Raw genomic sequence first — 25,794 nt, forward strand, 5'->3', positions numbered from 1 at the left:
CTGCAAGTTCTATAGACGAAAACCAGTTGTCAGCGGTAAGATTTCTATTTAAATTAAATAAGGGCTTAGGTAATCTTACAATTGATTGAGAAGCTTTGCTAAGCTTTTTTTCACTCACTGTTAATCCGTGGCCATCAGTACCTTTCCTTGCATATATATATGCATTATAAAGTTATTGAGTTCTGGCATCTGTCAATGCCATAATTTTTAGCCCATATTTTTCAGGTTTCGATGGTATATACATTTTAAACTTGCATTTTCCTCGAAATCCTACAAGCATTTCGTCCACGCAAGCTGTAGCTCCGATTATATATGAGCTTTTGGCATTTTTCACAAACATGTTAAAAATCTCACTAATTGCTGCTGCTAGGTTGTTTTGCTTTCTTTCCTCTCGGGTTTCGGCATTATCAAATCGTAGAGCAACTAATAAAATCGCAAAACGTTCCATTGACATTACCGCTCGAAAAATATCTCGACCTGTAGCGAAAATACTTCAGATGTCTTCATTATTCGACTTAAAAATTGCTGTATATAGTAGTAAGCCTATAAAAGCGTTTAGCTCATCAATTATAAGTTTAGAAAGTTGGGTGCGAACATTCCTCACAGGTTCCAGCGTACTCTATTTAAAACGGTTTTTTCCATAGATATATTTTTGAGTTGATTTTAGTTCTTGTCGACTACTATCATTTGCTTTAGGTCCACTTTTTATTAGTTCTGCTTCATCATCACTTTTTTCAGAGTCACTGTCACTAGGGGCTTTGTTATTTCTAGACATGCTATTTTCGTTGGGCACATTCCTATTCATGATCACATCTCTAAACACAGAACACTATCCTCCTCAATGTCACTAATATCAGAATCGACTTCGTTGTACCATGACATAACTTTCTTCTCAAAATCGGAATCAACAACATTTGCTTGCTTCCATATTTCGGGCACAGAACTTGCCATAATGTAGAGATTTATTATAACGTTAGTACGTACACTGAGTCTGACAGACTCCGAAACACGAAAAAGCCAAGAAAGAAAAATTTGGCAGTACTATCACTTTCAGACGTGGTAGAGAACTTAAAAAGCGCGAAAGGTACCCGAAACGGCAGCAACGAACGCCGATTATGGTGGGAGTAGCAGTGTAATGCGCATAGCGCGGAGTCCAAGAGACTCATGGTCCGTTTTTAAGGGTTAGTTTAAGTTTAATTTTATTTCACTTCTTTTTTTTTAAATTTCATAACTTTATCTTAACCAACTGTATAGTTTCTTCCGATTTACTTTTATTTAAAAACTCGCGCTCTTAATCACTTTGAATAATAATTAAAATATCTTATCAAGTTTGAAAAATCAATATTTTGACACTTTTTAATAAGAAAGTGGTATAGCTGACTATACTGCAACATAGCTACAAGAGCCCACTATATCTTGCTGTTTATTTTATTAGTTTAAGTTTAATTTTATGTCACTTTTTTTTATTTCATACCTTTATCTTAATAGTTTTTCCAACCTACTTTTATTTAAAAATTCATGGCCTTAATCACTTGGAATATTATTTAAAATATTTTATTATGTTCGCGAAATCAAACACTTTTTAATAGGAAAGTGCTACACAGGGTGTTTCAGAACGGAAATAAACTTCTCGGGGTTACTCAGTGCAACAGTAGAAAACATTTGAGTGTAGGGACCTATGTCCGGAAAAGTGTCACTACGGCCCTAAGAAGCGTTAAAATTTAGAAAGACGATGAGTTGTTTGAATAGGATTTAATGCATTTAATTTTTGCCTTTTGTACCTGATATCATCACAATAATTGTCTAAAAAGCTGAATATTCCGATTTAAACATCGCACCTGATTTTGGCGGACTTTATACTCGTTTTGAATTATTCCAAATGCTTCGTCCAATGTCCAAGTCTTGCTGTGTTTCTACTGGAGTTTCGTAGACCAAAGACTTTATTTCCCTACATGAAAAATCTATCAACTTTAATCAGGTGACCTAGAAAGTCAAGTAACTGCGCCAACTCTGGCAATACAACGGTGCCCAAACCGCTGAGCCAAGTCCTTACGTACTTGTACAGAAAATCAGCAACAATGCCTACTCATCCGTTGACAGACCAACGTTGCTGATGTTGGAAATCATCAGCTATAAAATTTTTAAACACTGACATTGATATTTTTGAACAATTGATGTATTGGTATTATGTACAAAGGCAAAAATTAAATGCAATAAATCCTATTTAAATAATTCATAGCCTTTCCAAATTTGAACCCGTCTTAGGGCCGTAGTGTCACTTTGCCGAACATAGGTCCCTATACTCAAATGTTTTCTACTGTTGTACTGAGTAACCCCTAGAAGTTTAATCCCATAGCTCTGAAACACCCTGTATACTGCAACATAGCCATATGAATCCACTGTACACTGCTATTTATTCCATTAATTTAACTTAAAGACTTAAAATCAGCGATGCGGCTCCTTATATACTCGGCAGAAAGCTGTTCAAACGTTAATCAAAACAAATATCTTATAGAGAAAAAAATGAATACTCCAAGTCTCAGTCTCAAAATGTCTTTTTAATTATTCAGGTGACATGTTTCGCTAATGAAGCATCATCAGACCTACAATAAACAGAAAAACACACGTAACTGCAATAAAACCTTACACTAAAACCAAATCAAATATTAAAAATTAGATAAAATTACCTTATAGCTAGGTGACCTGCTAAGTACTGACAAATAGTATATATATTTTGTAATAAAAAACAATAACACGGCACAAAAATTCAACAAAAAATATGAAAAAGGGAAAAACGTGACAGGTGTAGGATTTGAACCCACGCTCTAAAGTCGATCTCGGTGAAACATCAGACCGTTAACCACTCGGCCAGCCCTGCCTATGAATATTAGAGTCAAAGGTATATATGCCTATCGTGAGCAGAAACAAGAGGTTAGATAAGATTATTAAAGATAAGTCTCGGCTCAAAGGTGAAAACATCATTAACGCATGTCAAATTTGGACTCTTTTTGGCTTTGGTGATTTCCATTTTCTCCAAGAGATCCAACTTTCTACTCTTAGGGCACTCGTGAACAATGGAAACATTTTTAGGGACGGAAAAACTATGACCCGTTGATAATAAATGGTTAGCAAATGCTGACTTAGTTTCTGTGGTGTTGGTGTCCCTGAACTTATTAACGAGGCTTAGGTGTTCCTGTACCCTTGTGGATACTCTCCTTCCTGATTGTCCTACATAAACGGAAGGGCAATCCTTACAATTAAGACAATATACACCCGATTTAGATAGAGGATCAGGATTAGATTAGAGGAGGATGTTGCAAGTTGTTGAGAAATGCCGCCGAAATAACTAAGGCATCTAAAATTATTATTGTTGGTGATGTTGTTCGGTGGGTGAACGATGTGATAGGACAGTTTATATTTATTATAAAATTTGTAATATAATTTGTTCAAGCTGTGAAGTGAGAAATTATTGTTTACAGCAATTATTTTTATAATATTATGTTCTTTTTGAAAAGCGTCTTTGGACAGAAGTAATTTAAATAAACGGTAGAACATTGAATTAAAGGCTGCATATTTGTGTTGATAAGGGGAATTGGAATTAAATTGGATTATATTATCTGTTGCAGAAGGTTTGCGATATACTTCAAAAGAAATACTGTTATTATTTCGGTATAAAAGAAGATCTAAAAAGGGTAATTTTCTGTTTGTCTCTCTTTCCAGCGTAAAAGAGATTTGATTATGAAGGGAGTTAATAAATGACAAGAAATCTAATAAATCATTCTCGTCACCAACCCACAACACGCACACATCATCCACGTACCTCTTATAAGCTCTCAAAAAGTCCGCAAAACGACTTTTTATGATTTTCTCCTAAAAGTGACTCATGAAGACCTCGCTCAAAAATGAAGAACCCATGGCGAGACCAGTTTTTTGCCTAAAGAATTGATCATTAAATTTGAAGAAATTTTGTTCCAAAACCAATGATAAAAGGTGGATAAGATTATCTACCACCAGTTTTGGCAAAGTACTATTATTGTTTAGCAGGATCTCAACCAGTGTTAAACAATCTGACGAGGGTATGCTAGGGAACAAGTTCTTTACATCTAAGGAAAGCAAAATGGCATTGTTTGGAACATCTATTTGCTTTAGATAATTAGCAAATTCAATTGAGTTTTTAATGGAGAATTCGTTCCGAAAACCAGTTACTTCTCTTAAAGTATTGTTAAGCCAAGAGGATAATTTAGAGCAAGGAGAGTTTACGAAGGAAACTACTGGTCTTATCGGGTTTCTTTCCTTATGAATCTTAGGTAAGCCATAGAGCACAGGAGTACGTGGGTTCATAGCGTATAGGTTAGATTTAGTGGTATTAAAGTATTCCAGAGTTATAAGACATCGATCTAGAGAATTCTTAAGTTTTGAGAAAAAACTAATCGTTGGATCCCTAGTAATAGCCACGAAGTCGTCAGTCGATAGAAATTTCGTCACTTTAGCCACATAGTCGAGTCTATTCATGACTACCAAACAAGAGCCTTTGTCTGCTCTGGAAATTAGAAGATCGTGCGTTTCAATTTTGTTTTTAACAGAATTAAGGTGTTGTTTGTTGTAATTATTAGGGACAGAGTTATGTCTCTCAGAGTTAAGAAAATTAATTATTTTTGATCGTAAAATGTTTTTGTTAGGAACATTAACAGACTGAATGATGTTCTCAGCCTCCACTGCCAGGACCTCTTTAGTGTTTCGATTTATTTGTTGCGAAAAATTAAATTTTAAATTTAAATTTAAGATATTTTCCTCCTCGGGGGTAAAAGAAACTTTAGATAAATTAAGAAAACGTTTGTGAAACAAGTTACTATTGCTCTTACCCAGCTCCCGCTTCTGCTCTAAATGGTCAGGACTCTTTAGTCTTTGTGAAATTCTTAAGTTGTACAATTTCTTACTAAGCCTACGGTATGTATTGGCACCAAAATCTTCTACATCTTCTCTCAATTTAGAATCCAAGGATAGAAACTCCGCAAAGGACAACGTTAACGTCAATGTAAAATATAATTACTTGAGTTTAGAGTTGACTCTGTTAAGTGTTTTGTAATGTTGTTTTATTTCCTCCTTAATCCATATCCGTCTTCCTATGTTCAAAGCTCTCTGTGAAGATGAAGTGTGTGAGCCGCATCTGATGTTAACGAACTTCGGCGTTAAACCTGATTTTAGGCAACTTTGTAGGAACCAAATTTTCAGTAAAAGGTTCTTTCTTGCAATTAGGTGGGATCTGTACAGTCGGAAAGTTTGGCTTGACTAGCATTTTCAAATTGAAAGAACTCGTCCATTATCTCAAAGAGATCTACGTAACTAGAGAAAAAAATAAAAACTCCAAGTCTCAGTCTCAAAATGTCTTTTTAATTATTCAGGTGACATGTTTCGCTAATGAAGCATCATCAGACCTACAATAAACAGAAAAACACACGTAACTACAATAAAACCTTATACTAAAACAAAATCAAATATTAAAAATTAGATAAAATTACCTTATAGCTATGTGACCTGCTAAGTACTGATAAATATAATTTAAATATAAATAAATATAACGGTCTGATGTTTCACCGAGATCGACTTTAGAGCGTGGGTTCAAATCCTACACCTGTCACGTTTTTCCCTTTTTTTATATTTTTTGTTGAATTTTTGTGCCGTGTTATTGTTTTTCATTACAAAATATGTGGGTATTTTCATATTTAAATTATATTTGTCAGTACTTAGCAGGTCACCTAGCTATAAGGTAATTTTATCTAATTTTTAATATTTGATTTTGTTTTAGTATAAGGTTTTATTGTAGTTACGTGTGTTTTTCTGTTTATTGTAGGTCTGATGATGCTTTATTAGCGAAACATGTCACCTAAATAATTAAAAAGACATTTTGAGACTGAGACTTGGAGTTTTCATTTTTTTCTCTAGTTACGTAGGTCTCTTTGAGATAATGGACGAGTTCTTTCAAATATCTTATAGGTTCTTATACCACAAATTAATTTTTAATAGTCCTTCGCAGTGTAATATATTAAAAGGATCTAGAATTGGCCTTTTATACCGACATAGCATATAATATAATCTACTACAAGGAACTACTCGAAACACCCATTTTCAAACTTCAATTTAAAACAATATTACATATTTTTTTGTGATTATAATAAGCAACTAATTCGATGATTTATTAGGCATTGATCTACTAAAACTAAATGCTTAATTAACATTAAAATAATTTGAACTAATGAACTTAAAGTACAACAGGTTATAAGCATGATTCATTCCGATATATCTAAGACTGAAGGTGGACATTATGTGTTTAAACTCATGCCATTTAATAATAAATATCTGCTTTGAAAAAAGTTATTATAAAAATGCCATGTGGTCAAACGCTACACTGCTCTAATCGATAGAAATATCTGTTTCTGTGTATTTACCTCAGATGTCTCTGGAAGTGCCAAATAATCAATGTTTAGAGCGTCTGGCTTTCTCTCTGTATATGATAGGGTCTAGATTTTGGACTGTTTCGCCATTTTTTTTTCAGTATTTTGAATATTTTGCTACTCGGCTTTATTATTTATAGATTCTTTTACTGATCATGAATGTCAATGTGCTGAATATGTTTACGACTATTTCGTATTACGCAAATTCGGTCTGCGGGAAGATATCGATTGACCCACATTTTTCCAACAGGTTTTTTTTCCATTTGGGTAATCTTCAAGATATTAGGGTTTACTATTAATTTCTTAAAAGAATTTATTAATAAATTGCTTATTAAAAAAAAATTTCTAATAAATTTTCCTGGGTGGGATGATATTAACAAAAAAATTAAATATTGAAATGAACCTCAAATAAAAATGCAATTTATGATAAGACTGCCTTCAAGTTTGGCTCTCGTGGTTTAATTTTTTATGAAGTAAAAAAAAAATTTGGTTAAGATCATGCCGAGAACCTTAACTCCTTAAAACCTGAACTCGGAACCTTACGACGACATGATATCTTACATAATGCGTTACTAAAGCAATGCTTAAATAACTGTGATTAATTATTGATTATTTTTTGTTTCTATTTTTTTTGAATACTAGAAAATTGACACTTGTCCCTCGAACTAAAGTATATGCGAAAGGTCTACTTGTTGAATATGCATTTCCATAATTAAAAAAAAATTATTGTAAGCAAGCAAATTAAACTTAAACAATTTAACAATAATTTACTTTTTAAATAACTATAGGAAAACATAAATATAATTGAAAAAATGTAGGATATAAAATTAATGCAATTTTATATTTATTTAAACAGGAAATTAAAAGGGTTATTAAATAAATTGAAAATATATTAGAAGATGTTCCTTTAAATGTGATGTAGAATATATGTCTCCTATATGATTGTGCCTCACCAGTTTTTGGATGGGAAATTCAAAAACATCTAAATAATGGGTTTCCAACTGGATGGATAGGGCACAATGGACCCTCTTCTTGACCTCCTTGCTTGATAAATTTAAAATTCTTTTTATTTATAAATAATTAATTACATATTATTCCATTAAATAGCTGGTTTTATATTAACTCTATTTTAATTAAGTGAAAAATTATTAATCGGTGTTTCTTTCTTTTTCATGTTCCATTGACCCACGTGGACTAACAGAGCTCAGCTAGAGTAAGTATCGTTTTGTATAATCTATATACTTTAGTATATTAGGTAAACTTCTAATTAAAATATTTTTTTAGTTTTAATAGACATGCTCAAATAGCTTATAAAATATCTCATTTCAATATCTCAATTCATTGAATTAAATATATATTTAACAGTTACCCACTAAATGAATTAATAATGTAAACACAACAATGTAATAAAAGATTAATAGTTCATTTGTATGTAAATAAATACGTAGTGTATATAAATATTTGTTGAATGGTTTATGGCATGGAGAAACTTGGGTCGAAACGCAACACGCATAGTTAAGACGCATCGATCCTTCCTTCATTCTTCTACGCCCATGCGTCGATGCACAGTCTTTTGAACAATGGACAAAATTCAAAATTTACGGTACTGATTTATTATAAATTTTATAGCGTTACGTTTAGGGAAATACCTATAAAGGACCATACAGGTATTTTTTTATTTTTTTTATTTATATATTCCCCAAGAATAAAATACCAGAAAAAGAAAAATACATACAAAAATACAGTTTTGAATTATTTTTTTAATAATAAGTTATTGTTCTTTTAAGGTGGTTGTTCTTTTAGTGAAGTAATTGCTCTTTTTTAGTTATTAGTGGAACTATAAACAACATTTTAAAATATAAATAAAAATTTAATTAGCGGCAGTCCGGAAAAAAAAATTATAAAAACTGGGATTTTTTTTTAATTCGTTTTATTTAAGGATAAGAAAAAAACTGTGAAAAACTGTTTCGTAATTTTTTTCTTGTAAACTCTTCAAAATGTTTACAATCGAAAAATGTATATCGCATTTTGTGGAAATTTGCGTTTTTTTTGTATTTGTTTCAAAGTTGTTACTAAGTTTTGAAGAATTTATACCTAACATATATAAAAAAGCCACCCTCTAACAACCCTCCCTTTTTTTTTTGAAGTACCATGACTACAATATTTTTTTAATTATTTTAAAGGCAGGAACGTATGTCGTAAGAAAACACATGTAAGTGTAACCTTAAAGATTATTTGCATATAATTAAATTTATTACAGGGTTATTCACGACATACGAAATAATAAAGCTAGACTACAGGGTAAAAAAAAATTAAAAAATGGGAATATAAGAGGCAGTTCCAGAACAATCTTTTAAAATTAGTTCCTTGGTATACAAGGTGTTTTAAAGTGCAGAAACATATCAAAGTTATGTTTTTAAACGGAACACTCTGTATATTATTTGATTTTTAATTCCTATGCAAAAATTAAAGAAATTTGACGTATCATACGTTATATCTTGTTTTTAAAACAAAAATTATTTTAAATCGACTTTTTTGTCTTAAAGAGGCTGAATCTATTCAATTTAGAAAAAAACGGTTTTCAGTTCCCTATCTTATCTTTTCAAGACCTTTACAATGGTGTGTACATTTCATTATTTTATTTGCCAATATAACTGTCAAAAATTTTTGACACCTGAATTAAATGAAATGTAGGTCGATGAAAAGCTCTTACAAAGTTAACCCATTTATGGCCAGTGATGCGTATACGCAACACTGCACTAATGATTTATTTACAAAAAAATAGTGCTTTTTTTGCCTGAAATATGGGCTGGTACCATTAATACAAGGTTGAATAAAAGTGACAGAATTAAATTTGAACCATTTTTTTCATTTGCTTTCTTGTTTTAAAAAGCCGGATTTTTTCTTATATGGCCGCACATTTTTAAAAATCATATACTCCTATCTAATGTTTTATATTTTCAAAGTTTTGTACTTTTTTACCACTAATTACATTCCAAATTACACCATAAAATTGAAAACCGGGGCCTAGTTGAACCAGGGTTTTCCTAATTAGGTCATAAGTTATGCTGTTGCGTTCTCGCATCACCGGCCGAATAACTGAAATTGCCTGTCGCAGGTGTGTCTAGACAAGTCTAGCAATTAGTACCCATTATCATTTAGAACCTCTTACTTCTGCTAAAAGACATAATAGAAAATCAAAAAAAGAAGTGTCAATCCCACAACCAGCTGTAATTTCAAGATATAATAAATACATGGGAGGAGTAGATTTGCATGATAATGGCGTGGCAAATTATAGAATCGGGTGATGGGTAAGAAATAGTGGTGGTTAAAAATACAATAGACAGTACTCTTTTCAATTCCTGGAAACTCTACAACACGGTGAATCACAATAAAATATCACAACTGAATTTTAAATCATTCATCGCCGTACGCTTATTAAAAACAAAGAATTTTGTCGCTAGACCACTTTCATTAGAACCACCCAGTGAAGTAAGGGTTGATCACTCTGGACATGTAATCAGTAGGACTGACTCCCGAAGAAAATGTCGTGTATGTAGAAGTCAAACAATTTATATTTGTGAGCGTTGCACTATTTATTTACACGTTGACTGTTTTCGGCAATATCACTTAACACTATAGGCCGTTGATGCGTTTACGCAACACCACTTATTTCAGAAAGTAGTAGATTTATTTCTTTTTTGATTTCACATATGTGTTTCTCTAATGTGTTTTCATAATTAAAATATATAATTTCAAAATTTTAAGTTTTGTTTCTATCCTTGGCCGTAAATCGGTTGAAACAGCAAAGCGAAAACCATTGTTTTTCAACTGTTTTTGTTTGAATTTAAAAACTTAGTTAAAGGAGAGGAAAATAAGAAAATTCTTGAATGCACAAAAAAAACAAATACAACTCGAATTTCTAAATAAAATAGGATTAATTCTTGATTAAGCCAAAACCTGGGTATGGATCCACAAATGATCGTAATACTGCCAGAACAGTTTTTAAGAATTTTGAACTTTCTTCTGAAATTACAGGTATTGATTCAAATCTAGTTAGGCAATCTTCATTAATTTGAAGGGTTCTTTCATCAGGTCCGAAAATCAAGATACCAATTTTTAAATCATTATTGGATAATTCCCGAAAATTATATATAGACTTGTATCTGTGGTACTATATGCCAAGTACCGCCCACAAAATTTTGTGTAATAAGTGCGATATTATTGGAATCCTATGATTACCTGTGGGTCATTATATAATCTTTTCTATTATATTATACTTAAGTATTTTTTTCGTTGGATTACTACAGATACATACATACTTACATTGTTAGTATTATAGTATTTTTACTATTATAAATATTTTACATTATTTGCAAATATAAATAAGCATAATTAAGATATTTATACTTTGTATATCACCCTATCCACATATAATTTTAACTTTGGTGTATTTGATTTAAAAAATATTTTACGCCAGTTTCACATCATATAAAATAGCATAGGTATTTAAATAGAATACGTATATTTTGTATTTCAACCTGTATATATTTCATTATTAATTTTGTGCTTTTAATACCACTATATATATTTTTTATACCAGTTTCGCAATATATAGGACAGCATATTAAAATAAAATGTTTCCTCGTCGTATTTCACCCTGTCTAATGTGTCCATTTATCCATTCTTAAAATTGAATGCTTTCTAGTTCTTGACAAAAGTGTATAAGTAACATTAAAAATCATTTTAAAATTAAAATAAATAAAGCAATAAATTTTGTTCTCATTTGCTGTCCTAATCGTGTTGAGAGTTCCCCCTATTTTTTGCAGTATGTACTGCAACAGAGAAATTCCTTTCCTTCTGAACCCCTGAACCTTGTAATGAAACTTTTGAAGGCAGATCTTTTTCTTATTTAACAGCAACCTACTTAAACATCTGACAAAAATAGGTAAAGTACAATTCGACGCTTCAAATCCGCTTAGTCGCAGCATATTTTGTTTCTTTTAAATCGTTAATTGTTATTCTAAGAATCATCTCCTATTGTGAGAACATTTTTAACTTGAAAATATATGAAAAATATTTGGGATGGCTTTTCGATATTATAGGGATATTTTCAGATGATTCCAAATCGTTTTATAGCTCTATGCAAGGATATATATACAGGGTGCATCAGCAAGGCGTACGGCTAACATAGCGCCTAAACTATACCGAGTAGAAAAAAAATTACGTGACACGGTTAAAAGGTTGATAAAAATCTACAAACTAAAAATAATTTTATTTATACAGGGTGCGTCAAATATAAGTAACGGGAAAATATGTAGTTTTTTCAAATGGAACACCCTGTATTTAAAAACGTTATGCTTTTCGGGACAGCAAAAGCTGCTTTACACTGATACCTCATTTTTTAAATTTGATTACGGCGTTGCCACGTAATTCGTATTTTTAGGATATTTTTAGCATTTTAAGGGATTTATTAAAATTCTTATAACAACCGCTTTGTTCAATCTAGATAAATAAAATTTTTGATGTAGTTAGTTTACGGTATCAGAATTTGTATTAGGTATATATATATTTGTTTTATATTTTTTATCCTTTATATCTTTTTTAACCAGCTTTTTACGGTTTTTTCTTTTTTTTGATCATCAGGCACAAGAAAACGTTAATATTTCTATTCCCATAGACCCATGTTAAATTATTTAAAACTATAAAGTCAACATATCATTCTGTTGTTTAAATTTAAATCGATTAAATGCTTTTGCCTATGGCAAAATTAGAAATGAAACAGATCAGAACTTGTCAAAAGATCACACACATTGACCTGACTTTTACTACGAACTTGTTGACAAAGAGATAGAGAGTATTGGAAAACGAGCCACTTTTACCCCACAGGCATATCTTGGTAGAAAAAAGAAATCAAAAGGCTCAACAGCTCGCAGCTAAAAGAAACGGTATTTATCAATCGTTAACTAGTAAAAACCAGAATTGAAGACATGCGAGAGGATATGTTTATAGACATAGGGTAACCTTGTACAATTAGACCAAGACTAATCGGGAATATGGTCCACATAGGCATAGCGCACCTTATTGGTGGAACGAAAAAACTAGTAACCTACGTGAAACATGTATAAGAGCAACAAAAGCTGCTAGCAGCACCAACAGGATGATAATTTTGCCGGAAGCAGAAAATAAGAAACTACAAGCTACGCTACGAGGGAAGACTACAAGAGCAAAAGGAGAGAACTCGGAAATAATCGGCGTATCAAATAATAACAAAAAAAGCTAAAAGAGTGTCAATGCTAATAAAGATGACTGAGAAGAGAAAAACGGAGCTGGAGATCGTACTATTCCCCACTTAACAGTATACACACTTTAAAACAATGAAATAATTGCCGCGGGTACAGTTATTTACCGACCTACTTATTTAAAAACTCATGATTCTGATCACTTTAAATATTAACTAGAATATTTTAACATGAGTTGGACAAATCAACATTTTGACACTTTTTAATGGGAAAATGACATAGATGACTATACTGCAACATAGCTACAAGAACGCATTGTACATTACTGCTCATTTTATTAGTTTAAGTTTAAATTCATTTCATAACTCTATTTTAACCTACTGTATAGTTTTTCGACCTACTTTTATTTTAAAAATCACGATCTTAATCACTTGGAATATTAATAAACATAATTATTTATCATGTTCGAAAAATTAAACACTTTTTAATAGGAAATTCCTATAGTTGAATATACTGTAACATATCCATAAGAATCCACTGTACATTAGACACTTCACGTTTTTTGCAGATGATACAACAATACTTTGGCATGACAGGAATTCTCAAAGTTGAAGTGTGCAATTGTGCGCGATATGCAGTGTCTGGAGAAATGGTGTAATTCCAATAGTCTCGTGCTCAATATTTCCAAAACTAATATTCTGAACTTTAAGTGCGACTTGAACAATAAAATATTTTTCCATTCAGGTACTGCAAAATTCTTGGGCCTGTACATTGGTGATTCCTTAAAATTTGAAAACCATATAATTCAGTTGAACAGAAAACTCTCTTCTGGTTGCTATGCTCTTCGAATTATATCATTCAACTTGAGATTGGTAGTGGTCCGTATGGCATATTTCTCTCTAATCGAATCACATCTTCGTTATGGTATTTCATTCTGGGGATCTTGTTCAGAATACTTATTTCACTTAGTATTTTTTTTATAAAAACGGGCACTGCGTGTGATGTGTTGTGCTAAAACTCGACAGTCGTGTCGACCACTGTTCTTTAATCACTCTGTCCTAACATTGTGTTGCATTTTAATTTTGGAGACTTTTCCCCTCTCATTAAGAAAACAACACTGTACGAGGAAATTTTGAAAAACACTAAAGAAACTATTATTAACAAAATCATATTATTTCTTGCAGGAATATTTTAATGACTCTCTCAATTAATTAATAGGTTTGAATGCATGTATGATGCTTTTTTTGTAGTTTTGTTCAAATACTTTTGATGATATTTGATTAAATCTTCATATGTCCCACATTGGTTTAACTTAAATTTACCCTTTTTATGCAACTTAAAAGTAAAAAGATAATGAATATGCTTTGTATATTAACTGACTTAGAAATTAAGATAAATTAAGAATTAAGATATAAGGCTTTGTACACACCGTTATTTTGTTAGTTTCAAATAAAGTTACTCTTTATTTATTTTTTTTTTTGATTTTGACTTTGCCTTACCTTATTAACATCGTAAACTATTATATTAACAACAGAACTATTAAATATGACAAAAGCAGCAAAATACTGTCTGCGGGGGTTTCACAGATAAAATAATAGAGATAAATAATTCCTTGGTATTCATATTATGAAAATTATAAAAATATGGATAGATGTATTTTTAGACAGTCGATATACGTAATGAGAAAAAGCTAAAAAGGTGATGAAAAGTTCGATAGAGATAAGCAAAAAGGTTTAAAAAACGTAAACCCACGATAAGGCAGGAAGCGCACGTCATAAATATCATACAATTTTCGATAAAATATTTAAGAACGTATATTAAATTTCTTATGGGGAAGGAGCTTAAGCTACCCTGGCACCTTATAACGCAGAGAAACCTGATAACTAAACGATCGTTCAAATAAAGTAGTTTTTAAAGGAGATAAGCTTATTATTGATTTATGTCGTTAATCGAAATTTAGTCTGTTGAGGTTAATGTTTGAATTTCGTTTTTTAGTACAAGTTGGGATATTTTTGAGAACAAATTCATTAAATAAAAACAAACTGTAAAGCGTTGTCTTTTTTTTCTTATTCAATATCCAACTTCGCGGAGTTTTGTACCAATAAACCTAATACTACCCACTAATCGCATGCACCAATTCTAAATGTTGAACAAAGTTATATTTGCCTCATATCCCTATTCAATAGTTCGAGTTACCAATTAACGTTGCCTGAGAGTAGTTACAACACATAATTTTTTTCTTTGAAAGGGCCGCAAAAACAAATTTCACAAATAAAACCCTTTGCCATAAACCTATTGCCAATATAGAATTTAATCTGTATTGTAAAGTAGTCAAATATTTCCCCAAACATATAATATCAGTTGTAATGAAGTACTCTCAAAAAGCAAATAAATTTATAAAAAATGCCCTATTTTGAATACCTTTAATGGATAATGGTTTGTGGATTTACCCTTTATTTCAATGAATTCTAATCGCGAGACGGTTTTACCACTAACCAAAACTCTCATTAATGATGTTAGTGAAAGACGGGTCGAAAGTAAAATAAAGAGTTTTGTTTAGTGGTACAAATGTCTCGTGATTTGAGTGTTATACCCAAGGCTCCAACAATAGTACTTATTTTAATGTCTAAAGCAACTTTATTTATTTTTATTTTAAGTGTATATATATATATAAATATATATGTAGAGGGAGGGTAGTCTTGGCCGACTACTTAAATAACACAAAATTTTAATTTAATAAATTCTTGAGGTAACGGTCCTGATGAGGGCTTTCAAAAATATTTATTTTCTTCTTCAGAGCTACAAATTTACAGAAAAAATAATAAATAATTATTTTTCTAAAATTGCTTGTACAATGGAAATTCGTTATAAGTATACTTACTACTATACATTTAATTATGAAAGTCTACTATGAGGCCACATCCTTGTTGGTTTACATAGCTAAAAAACTACATAATATTTGATTTTTATAGTTTATAAAATGTTTAATTTAAACCAAAGCAAAACTGAACTAACTGCGTGTCTATTATTGGCGAAATGAGACATGGAACGCTACAAAAATTCTTAAAATTATCATGGTATACCCGAGTCCGTTTTTTTAATATAATGGTATTTGCATGTACTTTATAATTCACTAATTAGTGACTATGTTATTGAAACAATGAATAAAAATTGCTATTGTATTCTTCTAATCATTCTATTTAGGTTTTTTTCGAAGTAAAGACGTAAAAAAACTTTTTAAATTATTTTATTATAATTTCCATTAAAATTAAACTCTTGATAGTCATTAATTAGTGACCTTTCACAAAAATTAAAAATAAAGCAAAATTTTTAAAAAAATTATAATAAATCTTACTGTACTAATTACTATTATAAATTATTATAATTAAACTTCCTAATTTAATGTATTATAATGATAATGAGTTCGTTGGCTGTGAACAGATAGCTGAAGGTTTTGCCCAGTTTTTTTTAACAGTCTATAGTCCTATTAATAATATAAACAATAATGGTGCTTTTATCAATCAGCAAGCAAAGTTAAATATGACCATTCCTAATCCCACCCTTTCCGTTGGGTTGATTTTTGATAAAATTACCAAGTTGCTACCCAAAGTTAGTTCAGGACCCGATGGCATTCCGAATTATTTTCTAATAAAGTGTGTATGTACTATTTCATACCCTCTTTTTATAATTTTTAAAAGATCTTTAGATTCTTCAATTTTTCCGATCTTGTGGAAACATAGTTTTGTAATGCCAATTTTTAAATCTGGCGACAATAGCAAAATCGAGAATTACAGAAGTGTTTGTATACAAACAACCATTCCGAAGCTCCTGGACAGTCTTATCTATGATCAATTATATTTTTATTGTAAAGAGTTGTTACTTAGCGAACAACATGGATTTAGTTCTGGAAAGTCTACTGTGACTAATTTGTTAGTGTTTCAGCAGAATCTGTTGAATGCCTTGGAGAGGGGGTGTCAGATGGATGTGATCTACACCGACTTCTCCAGGGCGTTCGACAGAGTTGACCATGGTATTTTGGCAAAGAAATTGGATATTTTTGGATTTTCTAATCTTATGGTGAATTGGTTTGTAAATACCCTATCAGGGAGGACCCAGCAGGCACGAATAGGTAATGCAAGATCAAGCTATATTAATGTCACTTCAGGTGTTCCACAAGGTGGGCACTGTTCACCTTTGCTCTTTAATATTTTTGTGAATGATATTGGTGCCTGTTTTGAGAATAGTGACTTTATCAATACTTGATCAGATTTTGTTGCAAAGTGATTTGTATAGATTGAATGAGTGGTGTGTTAACAACAATTTGTTTTTGAATGTAAGCAAATGCAATTATATAAGTTTTCTCAAGCGAACTAAAAAGGTTGTCACTTCATATAACATTCAAGGAAGTACACTTCAATATTGCAGTATAGTTAAAGATCTTGGTATCTCGTTTGATGATCATTTAAACTTTAATGCACACATAAACAATATTGTTCTCAAATCCTCTAAGAATCTGGGTTTTGTACTAAGGAACTGTAAAGAATTTTCTATAGAGACCTGTAAGAGGTTATACATGTCATTGGTTGTTTCATTGCTGGAATATGGCTCAGTGATATGGTCGCCCTTTTACATGAATAATTGCTTGTCCTTGGAAAGAGTTCAGAACAAATTTATTAGGTTTTGTCTCTATAAACTTCGAATAAGAATTCCGGATGATCATGTTTATGATATGAAGACATTAAGACAAAGACGGATATATGCAAATTTAATTTTTTTGTATAAATTATTGAATGGTCAGATAATTTATCCAGAACTTCTGATGACAATACAACTTAATATTCCATCTAGGAATTTAAGGCAGTATCGTGTCTTTTCATTACCATTTCATAGCGCTAATTATGCATTGCATGCTCCTATTGAAAGAACTCTAAGAATTGTCAATACTAGGCAGGTTGAAATTTTGGGTATTTCCTTATCTAGATTTAAGAGTCAAATAAGAGAAATTGTTTAATTTTTTTTTTAGTGCAATACTAAATATTATACTTTAGTAGGGTATGCTTTTAGTATTTTTAGAATTCTGTTATATTGATTTAAGTTATAAAACTATTTTCGGTATTTTACATTTATAAGTAGGCTTTATTACTGCTTAATAGTTAGTATTTTACTGTTAAGTATGGTTAGGTTTAATTGCTTTTGTATTTAATTTACTGTTGTAATGGGGTTGATCCCGTAAAATAAAAATTAAAAAAAAATAAAAAAAAAATAGAATATTAAATCCACTTAAGTATTCAAAATATTTTACTACAATGATTGCTCCTTTAAAAAATGTGTAATTTGAATATCGTTCAGTTTAGGAACAATTTTTAAATTAACAATATTAGGCATTTGATTATTAAATTACTAGAGAAAAGAAAATCTTGAAGAAGAATTTATTTATCTTAGAAATTTATTTTATATTTATTGATTTTAATTATTTTAGATTTTATTCTATGCCTTGTATCATAAATACCCTTAGAATTAAAGAGAGGCATCGTTTTGTGAATTGTTTAAGACATTCCTATTCAGTGAATTAGAATATATAGCGGATTAGGAAGGACGGGAAGTTTTATCTCCACAAATGATTTTTTTTTTCAAAAGTGTATTTCGATAAGTTCACTTATTATCATCGGATTTCAAAATTTACTTTTTCTTTTCAGAGAAACACATTAAAATAACAAATTGTAAGCTAAAATTAGAAGGTACAATAAAAATTAACGAAATTACAAATAATAAAAGCCAAAGTTAAAGAAAAACCTTATCTAACACTACATAGCTGTGATGTTTACATGAAAACAATAATTATAATTATAAATTCAACAAACAATAATAGAGAATAGGTTATTTAAAAAAAGGGTAAAATTAAGAAGAAAGTTGAATGGAAAGATATAAATGATAAGTATTTTTTAAAATAGATATTATTTATTAATTGAAAGTCACAAGGTTTTCTGCAGTTAGAGAGTTAAAAAAATAGATTGCTGTCAAACTTAGTGTGTTCATTTACACAAACAAAATTTGTTGATTTTATGGCTTTATTAATTTCGAGGATCTCTAAAAGGTCCTCCGGTACGAACCTATGTCTAGCCTCAATGATATAGTTGGCAAAAGTATTATTAATAAACTTATTTACGTTATTTCCTATTATTCTTTTACTCTAGTTTCAATTCTCCTTCCGCTTTGTCCGATGTAGCACGCATTACAGTCTCAGAATGAGAACATTTAAGTGTGTAGACTCCCTGATTTGTGGGTTGCTGGAATGTTATCTTGGGTGTTAACCAGGTGCTTAGATAAATCATTAGAAATATTATAGCACACATAATTCACTGTCTGACAACTTGGCTGAATAATTTATGGAAATAAGTAAAACTTCTATAAACGGAGGCTTTAATATCTTACAATACAATTTGGATCTAAAAAAATCTCTACCATCTTCCAGAAATTTCTTTTAACCAGTTTAGATTCTACATTTAAGATTTTTGTCTCTGGTGAATAATTATTTAAATAAAGAAAAGAGAAATAACGAACACTCTGTGTAATTTCAATGTTAATTAGTTGGTTTGTTGTTACATTTATGTTATCTGGAATGATTATAAAAGGCAAAATAAAAATCAGTTTTTTTAGGAGATTTATAAATATATATTTAAATACAAATTTTATTTTAGAACCACAGGCAGTCCTCAAGCAAAATCGCCAGCAGGAAGCAGTGCAGGAGCGGTGGTACTTTCCGAGGCACGCACCCCTACCGCACCCGCAAACAAATCCCTTCAAAATGTCAAGGGCGGGGACCATCCGTCGGTAAGCCAACAAGGCCAAGATGTAAGCATGTTTATATTGTCCTTTTAGCTAGATTATTAAGTATCTAAATGTCTAGTTAAGTAAAGCAAACTCCCAATTAAATTCAAAGCACTTGTACCAATGGGTATCAATTTAATGCTTAAAAACCAATATAGTAAATTACCTTTCACCAACCCATCTTATGTATAAAGTGTCATTTTAGTTATGTTTTATTGTAGCATTTTATAAAGAAAAAAATCAAATCGCAGAAATTTATACTGTACATATTGATTTTAAACTGTACATATACTTGAAATTACAATTTTACTATGGTCACTTCACTTTTCATCAATTCCATCTACATTCTCAAGATCATTTTTGTCGTTTTATCCTCACATATTTTTCAAATTATTTAATGTCCTGTCAACTTTATGTAATCGAGCTCATGATGCGCTATAATCCCACTGTAGCTTCCCCTTGATCAATTAAATAAAGTCTTAGTAAGATCAGTAAGGCCTCCATAGATACTGTGATCATAGCAGCTATCAAGGCCCCTGTTATACCTTGATAAGCTATCGGGATAGATTTATCTGTACCATCATATTTCCTCTTCTTATCCGGTAGTTTTTTGTGGTTTTAGACAAATTTTTGGTATGGCGTAATGGAATCTGTAAATATTGAGAATATTTTTCTTATACTTATCGTGGGTAAATCTATATTAGTGCACTATAATTAATCACTACTATTTATGTTTCCGGTAACAAGCTTACCTATAAGCAATATTCCACTCATATTTTGTCTGTTATTCAGAGTAAATAAGTTTAAGCTATTCTCAATTAAAGAATAAGCGTAAACAGCATAAACTCAATAAATCAATTAATAGGCTCAATTTAAATACTTAAAATCTTAAAAAATTATTTTAAATTCTTTTAGTTAATATGTTGTTTGATAAAGTGACCAGTTTATGGAGACACATTGTCTCAAAACAAATCCAAAAATCTTGTAAAATTAACTGTAATGTCGTTTAAATTATCTTAGTATGAAGGATATGTTTTCTCGAAAGATGACTTCTATATCCTTTATTTAAATTACTTTTGCGGTATCTGCTATGATATTCCTAGAGATTCTACTGAAACTTTGAGATTATCAATGTCAAATGTCAAGATGTGACAAGTCATAACCAACCTAAACAACCAAAATAGTCTAGGATAATTAATTGTGCATCAAAACGTAATACTAAATAAAACTTTCATGGCAGAAAACGGTTTAATCTAAATAATAAATATTTTCTCAATTTTCCTATTTAACACTACACTTCAGCAATACGTGACAACCTTGTTATGACTCTGACTACAACCCTTTTCTGGCCAAAATCTCCCTAATTCGAAAACTAAATTAACACCATTTTCAAAAGATCTTATTCTAAATATGTAGATACCGTAACCTTTACAACAGTTTCTATTCTTGACTGTTTTAAATCACAAATCCAGCTCCCTTTAAACCGTTGAAAAACTGCAAACTTCCAAGACTAACCTTGAAAAATTAGCAAATATTATCTCGCAATAAAAATCTAAATTTAAGACCTGATGTCTTAACTATAAAGTAGGGAACTCTATTGGTCAAGGAATTCCTTCCACCCAGAAGAAATGCATTGTTTTAATTAATAAGAACTAACGTACAAGCAAAGGTAGTTAAAAAATACTTGTACATTATAATACTATTGTGTAACTAGACAAAAATTGTTGGTAGTCGAAAAGAAAGAGGTTGAACAACCATGAGAACAATTGTATGTATTTTATTTGTAGGTATCATTATTCTTTTTTATATATGTTTTAAGTAAATATGTAATTTATTCTTATATATGTTGTACTATTTTCCTCTTATTTTATAGTTTAGGTAGATTAATTAATTTCCGTAAAGTTAAACTTCTCTCATCTAATAGTTTCTCTTACAGAATTTAGTGTTGGGCACCAATTTAGTTCGTTGATAGTAGGTTCGTAGTTTAAATTTTCTCGAGTTTATGTACTTGCTTACTTTTACTGTCAGTATTCTCTTGATGTATTAATCTCCATGGGCAGAAACAGTGTAAAAACTCAATGAAAAAAAAATTAATAAAGGCTTTGTACAGTATGGCAATTAAATCAGTAAGCTCCCTAAAGATAACAAGTATACGCTATTGTTGAGAACGTGCTATTTTTATATCGTATCCATTTAAGAAAAAATTAAGATATTACATCAGAATATCAGTTTCTTTTGTAAAATATTATTGTTTCGTTACATAGATAGTTGTATTATTAAGAATCGTAGTCTTCATTAATGGTATTGACTCAAGCTAGATTAATAGTCAATTTAGTAACTTGAAAAAAACACAGTTTAAAATGATGTATCATTCTAAGGGATACATCTTTCTAAATTTGAAATATGATAGTCTAAGGTCGATAAAATATTCATTATTCCCAGACATTTTTCTGGTCACTTTTCGTTGGTACGTCAACCATTAAATTTTTTAATTTTTTTTTTGGCACGGTTAAATAGTTATGTTACCTGGAAGTAAAGAGGTGATTGATAGAACTTGGTCAAATATAAAATTAAACATCTTGGAGTATATCTAAACTGGTGAGTTTTTTTTTAAGAAGGTATTTATTAATGGTGGTTTGCTTTAAACTGAAAGTACTGTATATTATTTTCGTTACAGATTAACAGGGTGTTTTCAAAGTAAAGTGTTTAAAGTCAATATCACTTAATTTCGATTCACCGTATCATAAAAAATGGTACATACATAGGGCCAATTATAATAAATTATGGATTGGTAATAATTTACAGATGGCGATCTGAACTTTACATTCACTTTCAAAACTCATAAAGCCTAATTAAATTTTGCCTAAGGTTGACAACTTCAGTGCACTAAATTATACGTAAAATACAATTAAGAAAGACCTGTCCGGTCCTCCGAACAGCCCTAACAGATAATATACCTGTAATAATTGGAAATTTTTAGTTTATTTCACAGTCACATTAATAATGTGTTTCTAAGAAATGATGTTATAAAACTTAATAACTCAAAATCGGAATTAAATTGAAGAGTTTGACTTATTATTACGACATTGAGAGAATATCATATTTTTATGCAATAGCATTTCATATGATTATACAAGAGAGTGCTATTCCACCGTTGTAATAATATCTTGTAATATGTTGGGTATTAAGCATTAAATATGTATAGTGCATATGAATTGTCTAATATTAACGAAATTTGTTTAATATTGGAAGGAAGAAGTTAATTGGAAGAAAAGTAAGACTTGGATAAATGTTATTGTAAATAAGAAAGTGGTCCGTCATGAAACAAAATGGAAATTAAGATTGTATATTTAAATATTTTCTATAAAGTATTGTGTGAAATATTAATGGCTACTAGCGCTTTTTATTATTTTGCAGATGGCTTTTCTACAGAGTCGCTCAATATCATTAGTCGACATGTACATTGACAATTCGGAACCGTCAGAGAATGTTGGACAGATACATTTTTCTCTGGAGTATGACTTTCAAAATACGACGCTGATTTTAAAAATTATGCAGGTAAGATTTTATGTTTCAAACTTTTGTTTTTTGAACTTTTAAACTGCAACATACGGGTGTAACATTCTACACCTGTAGGGCGGTACTACACATCATCTTAATCTAACAAAATAAGAAATAAAACATTACTTAAAAAATGTATCGTCGTTCTCTTAATCTGGCAGAGAACGACGAGACTTTTTATATAAAAGTTTTAAAGCAACACCGATCAAAGAACTTGAAGAAATTGAAATAACTTGCCAGAAGCAGGAAAGTTGTTGCGGGTAAAAAATTAAATGTCTTAAAAGTTAGGTCCACTTATTGAAAAATATATTTCATTTTATCTGAGAAAGAAGCTAAGTTGGGTAAGGGGGATGCTGTCTAACTTTTCAAAACCCCCATTAAACACGTGCCGCAATTCGCTACTGAATTTAAATTAGTTACAATATATTTCGTACAGTGTATATTAGTCAGCTAACTTGTAAAGTATTATAGCGTAACCTTTATAATTTGTTAGATCCAAATTGGAGTATGGTTGTCTTATTTGGCATCCCATTTACCGGGTTGATATTATAAAGCTTGAGTCTGTGCAGAGCAAACTTTTTAAATATTTAAATAATTATTAAATTTATAATATTTAATAGAGCGTCAATAATTTATATATGTTATTTGTTTAATTATATATGTTTATTGTACACAATGTGATATTTTCTATGATTCTTTAATTAGCAGGATAAAATGATCAATTACTGTCTTTTATTCTTTATTTATTTTATAGTTTAGGTCCATAAAAAGTCTTCTAAAGTTTGACATCTAGGGTTCTATGGGCACTATTAGGAAAATTCAAACGGGGTTGTCTTAGTTTCGTCCTTCCGAATCTAACGAGATTATCCACAAGGTCATAGCTCTCATATTAGCCGAGATCTCGAATTTTCAGAGCCTATTTTTGGGCTCAAAAACGAGGTCGAAAAGTGACTTTTTCTGAATTTTCAAAGTGCTCCCATTCCCTTAGTTCTGCTCGAATCCCGTTATAACCCGGTGTTTTCGTGATGTAAACGATCGGAGCAAGGCGCTGGTATAGTTAGTTCGATTTCGAAAAAAATCAATTTTTGGTGAAAAAATTCGATACGAGGGGGTATACCCGAAAAATGAAAAATCCCAAACTTTGGAGGTTGATATCTTGGGTTCTATGAGCACTATCAGAAGAAATCGAACAGTGTTATCCTAGTTTTGTTTTTCTAAATCCAACGAGACTACCTACAAGGTCATAGCTCTTATATTAGCCGAGATATCGAATTTTTAGAGCCTGTTTTTGGGCTCAAAAACGAGGTCGAAAAGTGACTTTTTCTGAATTTTCAAAGTGCTCCCATTCTCTTAGTTCTGCTCGAATCCCGTTATAACCCGGTGTTTTCGTGATGTAGGCGATGGGAGCAAGCCGCTGGTATAGTTAGTTCGATTTTGAAAAAAATCAATTTTTGGTGAAAAACTTTGAAGGTCGATATCTTGGGTTCTATTAGCACGATCCGAAAAATTCAAACGGTGTTGTCTTAGTTTTATCCTTCCGAATCCAACGAGACTATCCATAAGGTCATAGCTTTCACTAATATGATAGATATCGCATTTTTAGAGCCTATTTTTGGGCTCAAAAACGAGGTCGAAAATATCGAAAGGTCGCTATAGTTAGTTCGATTTCGAAAAAATCTTTTACCGATAATTATATGATGTATTACTTAGGATTGCATGTAAAAGAACTGAAATGTATTTCAATAATTAAATAGATACCACCCAATCTTTTAATAAGATATAGTATCCAGATATATACGTTGTTTATATATACGCGTTAAAAAATTATGCATAAAATGGGACTTACGACACGTTTTTGTATACCAATTAATTAACTTATTAAAGAATATTTAATTAGAAAATAGGGTATCAAAGTACTGGAAAAAAATCTTTAAAAAACTAATTTGTTCTCAACAAGATAAACATTTTAAATAAAATAATAACAACTTACTCATAAATCTCTATTATTTATTTAACATTTTAGGGCAGATGTGTCTATTAAGGGGGGTTTTATTACGGGCTAATTAATGCGTAAACATATTGCTTTATCTAAAAAAATACTCAAAAGAAAATGTTACTTTTCAGGGTAAAGAATTGCCGGCCAAAGATTTATCAGGAACAAGTGATCCGTACGTCAGGGTAACACTACTTCCGGATAAAAAGCACCGATTAGAGACCAAAATTAAAAGGAGAACCCTTAACCCGAGATGGAACGAAACTTTTTATTTTGAAGGGTTTCCGATTCAAAAGCTGCAGTCGAGGGTTTTGCATTTACACGTTTTTGATTACGACCGGTTTTCGAGGGATGACTCTATCGGAGAAGTTTTTCTGCCCTTGTGTCAGGTATTCTTTTGATTTATGAATTTAGATTAGGTATACTGTAATGTAATTTATATGCAAATGATTTAGCTAAATTTAACAAGGTGAGGTTTAGTCTATAGTCAAAATTCTTGATATTTTAATTTTCAAGGCAAGGCATAAATCGGGTGTCTTAGGAAAGTGGTTCGCCCCTATAACTTTTTTAATTTTCAAGTTAAAAAAATTGAATTTGGTACGTTGGTGTAGCACCCGAATTGGAATTGGCTGACGTATTCAGTTATTTTCTGTTACTTTCGGTTTTCTCGGAAATGATCCTAACTTTCTTATTTTAAATGGACCTCATCACTGACCAT

At 30.8% G+C, this 25,794-nt stretch overlaps 1 protein-coding gene across 3 annotated transcripts in view; it reads left to right on the top strand.

Annotated features, from left to right (window-relative positions):
• Window positions 1-25,794, top strand: part of LOC126738553 (synaptotagmin-7) — a 94,826-nt gene that overhangs the window by 60,081 nt on the left and 8,951 nt on the right. For 2 of the 3 annotated variants that reach the window (XM_050443934.1, XM_050443933.1), the window contains exons 3-6: window positions 7,654-7,665; window positions 19,393-19,525; window positions 22,940-23,080; window positions 25,208-25,465. In XM_050443934.1, coding sequence (XP_050299891.1) covers window positions 7,654-7,665; window positions 19,393-19,525; window positions 22,940-23,080; window positions 25,208-25,465 — 544 coding nt within the window. Of the gene's footprint in view, window positions 1-7,653; window positions 7,666-19,392; window positions 19,547-22,939; window positions 23,081-25,207; window positions 25,466-25,794 lie in introns of all 3 variants that reach the window. The other variant, XM_050443932.1, reaches the window with a different exon arrangement.

Source organism: Anthonomus grandis, chromosome 7 (assembly GCF_022605725.1).
Source record: "Anthonomus grandis grandis chromosome 7, icAntGran1.3, whole genome shotgun sequence".
NCBI classification, from domain to species: domain Eukaryota; kingdom Metazoa; phylum Arthropoda; class Insecta; order Coleoptera; family Curculionidae; genus Anthonomus; species Anthonomus grandis.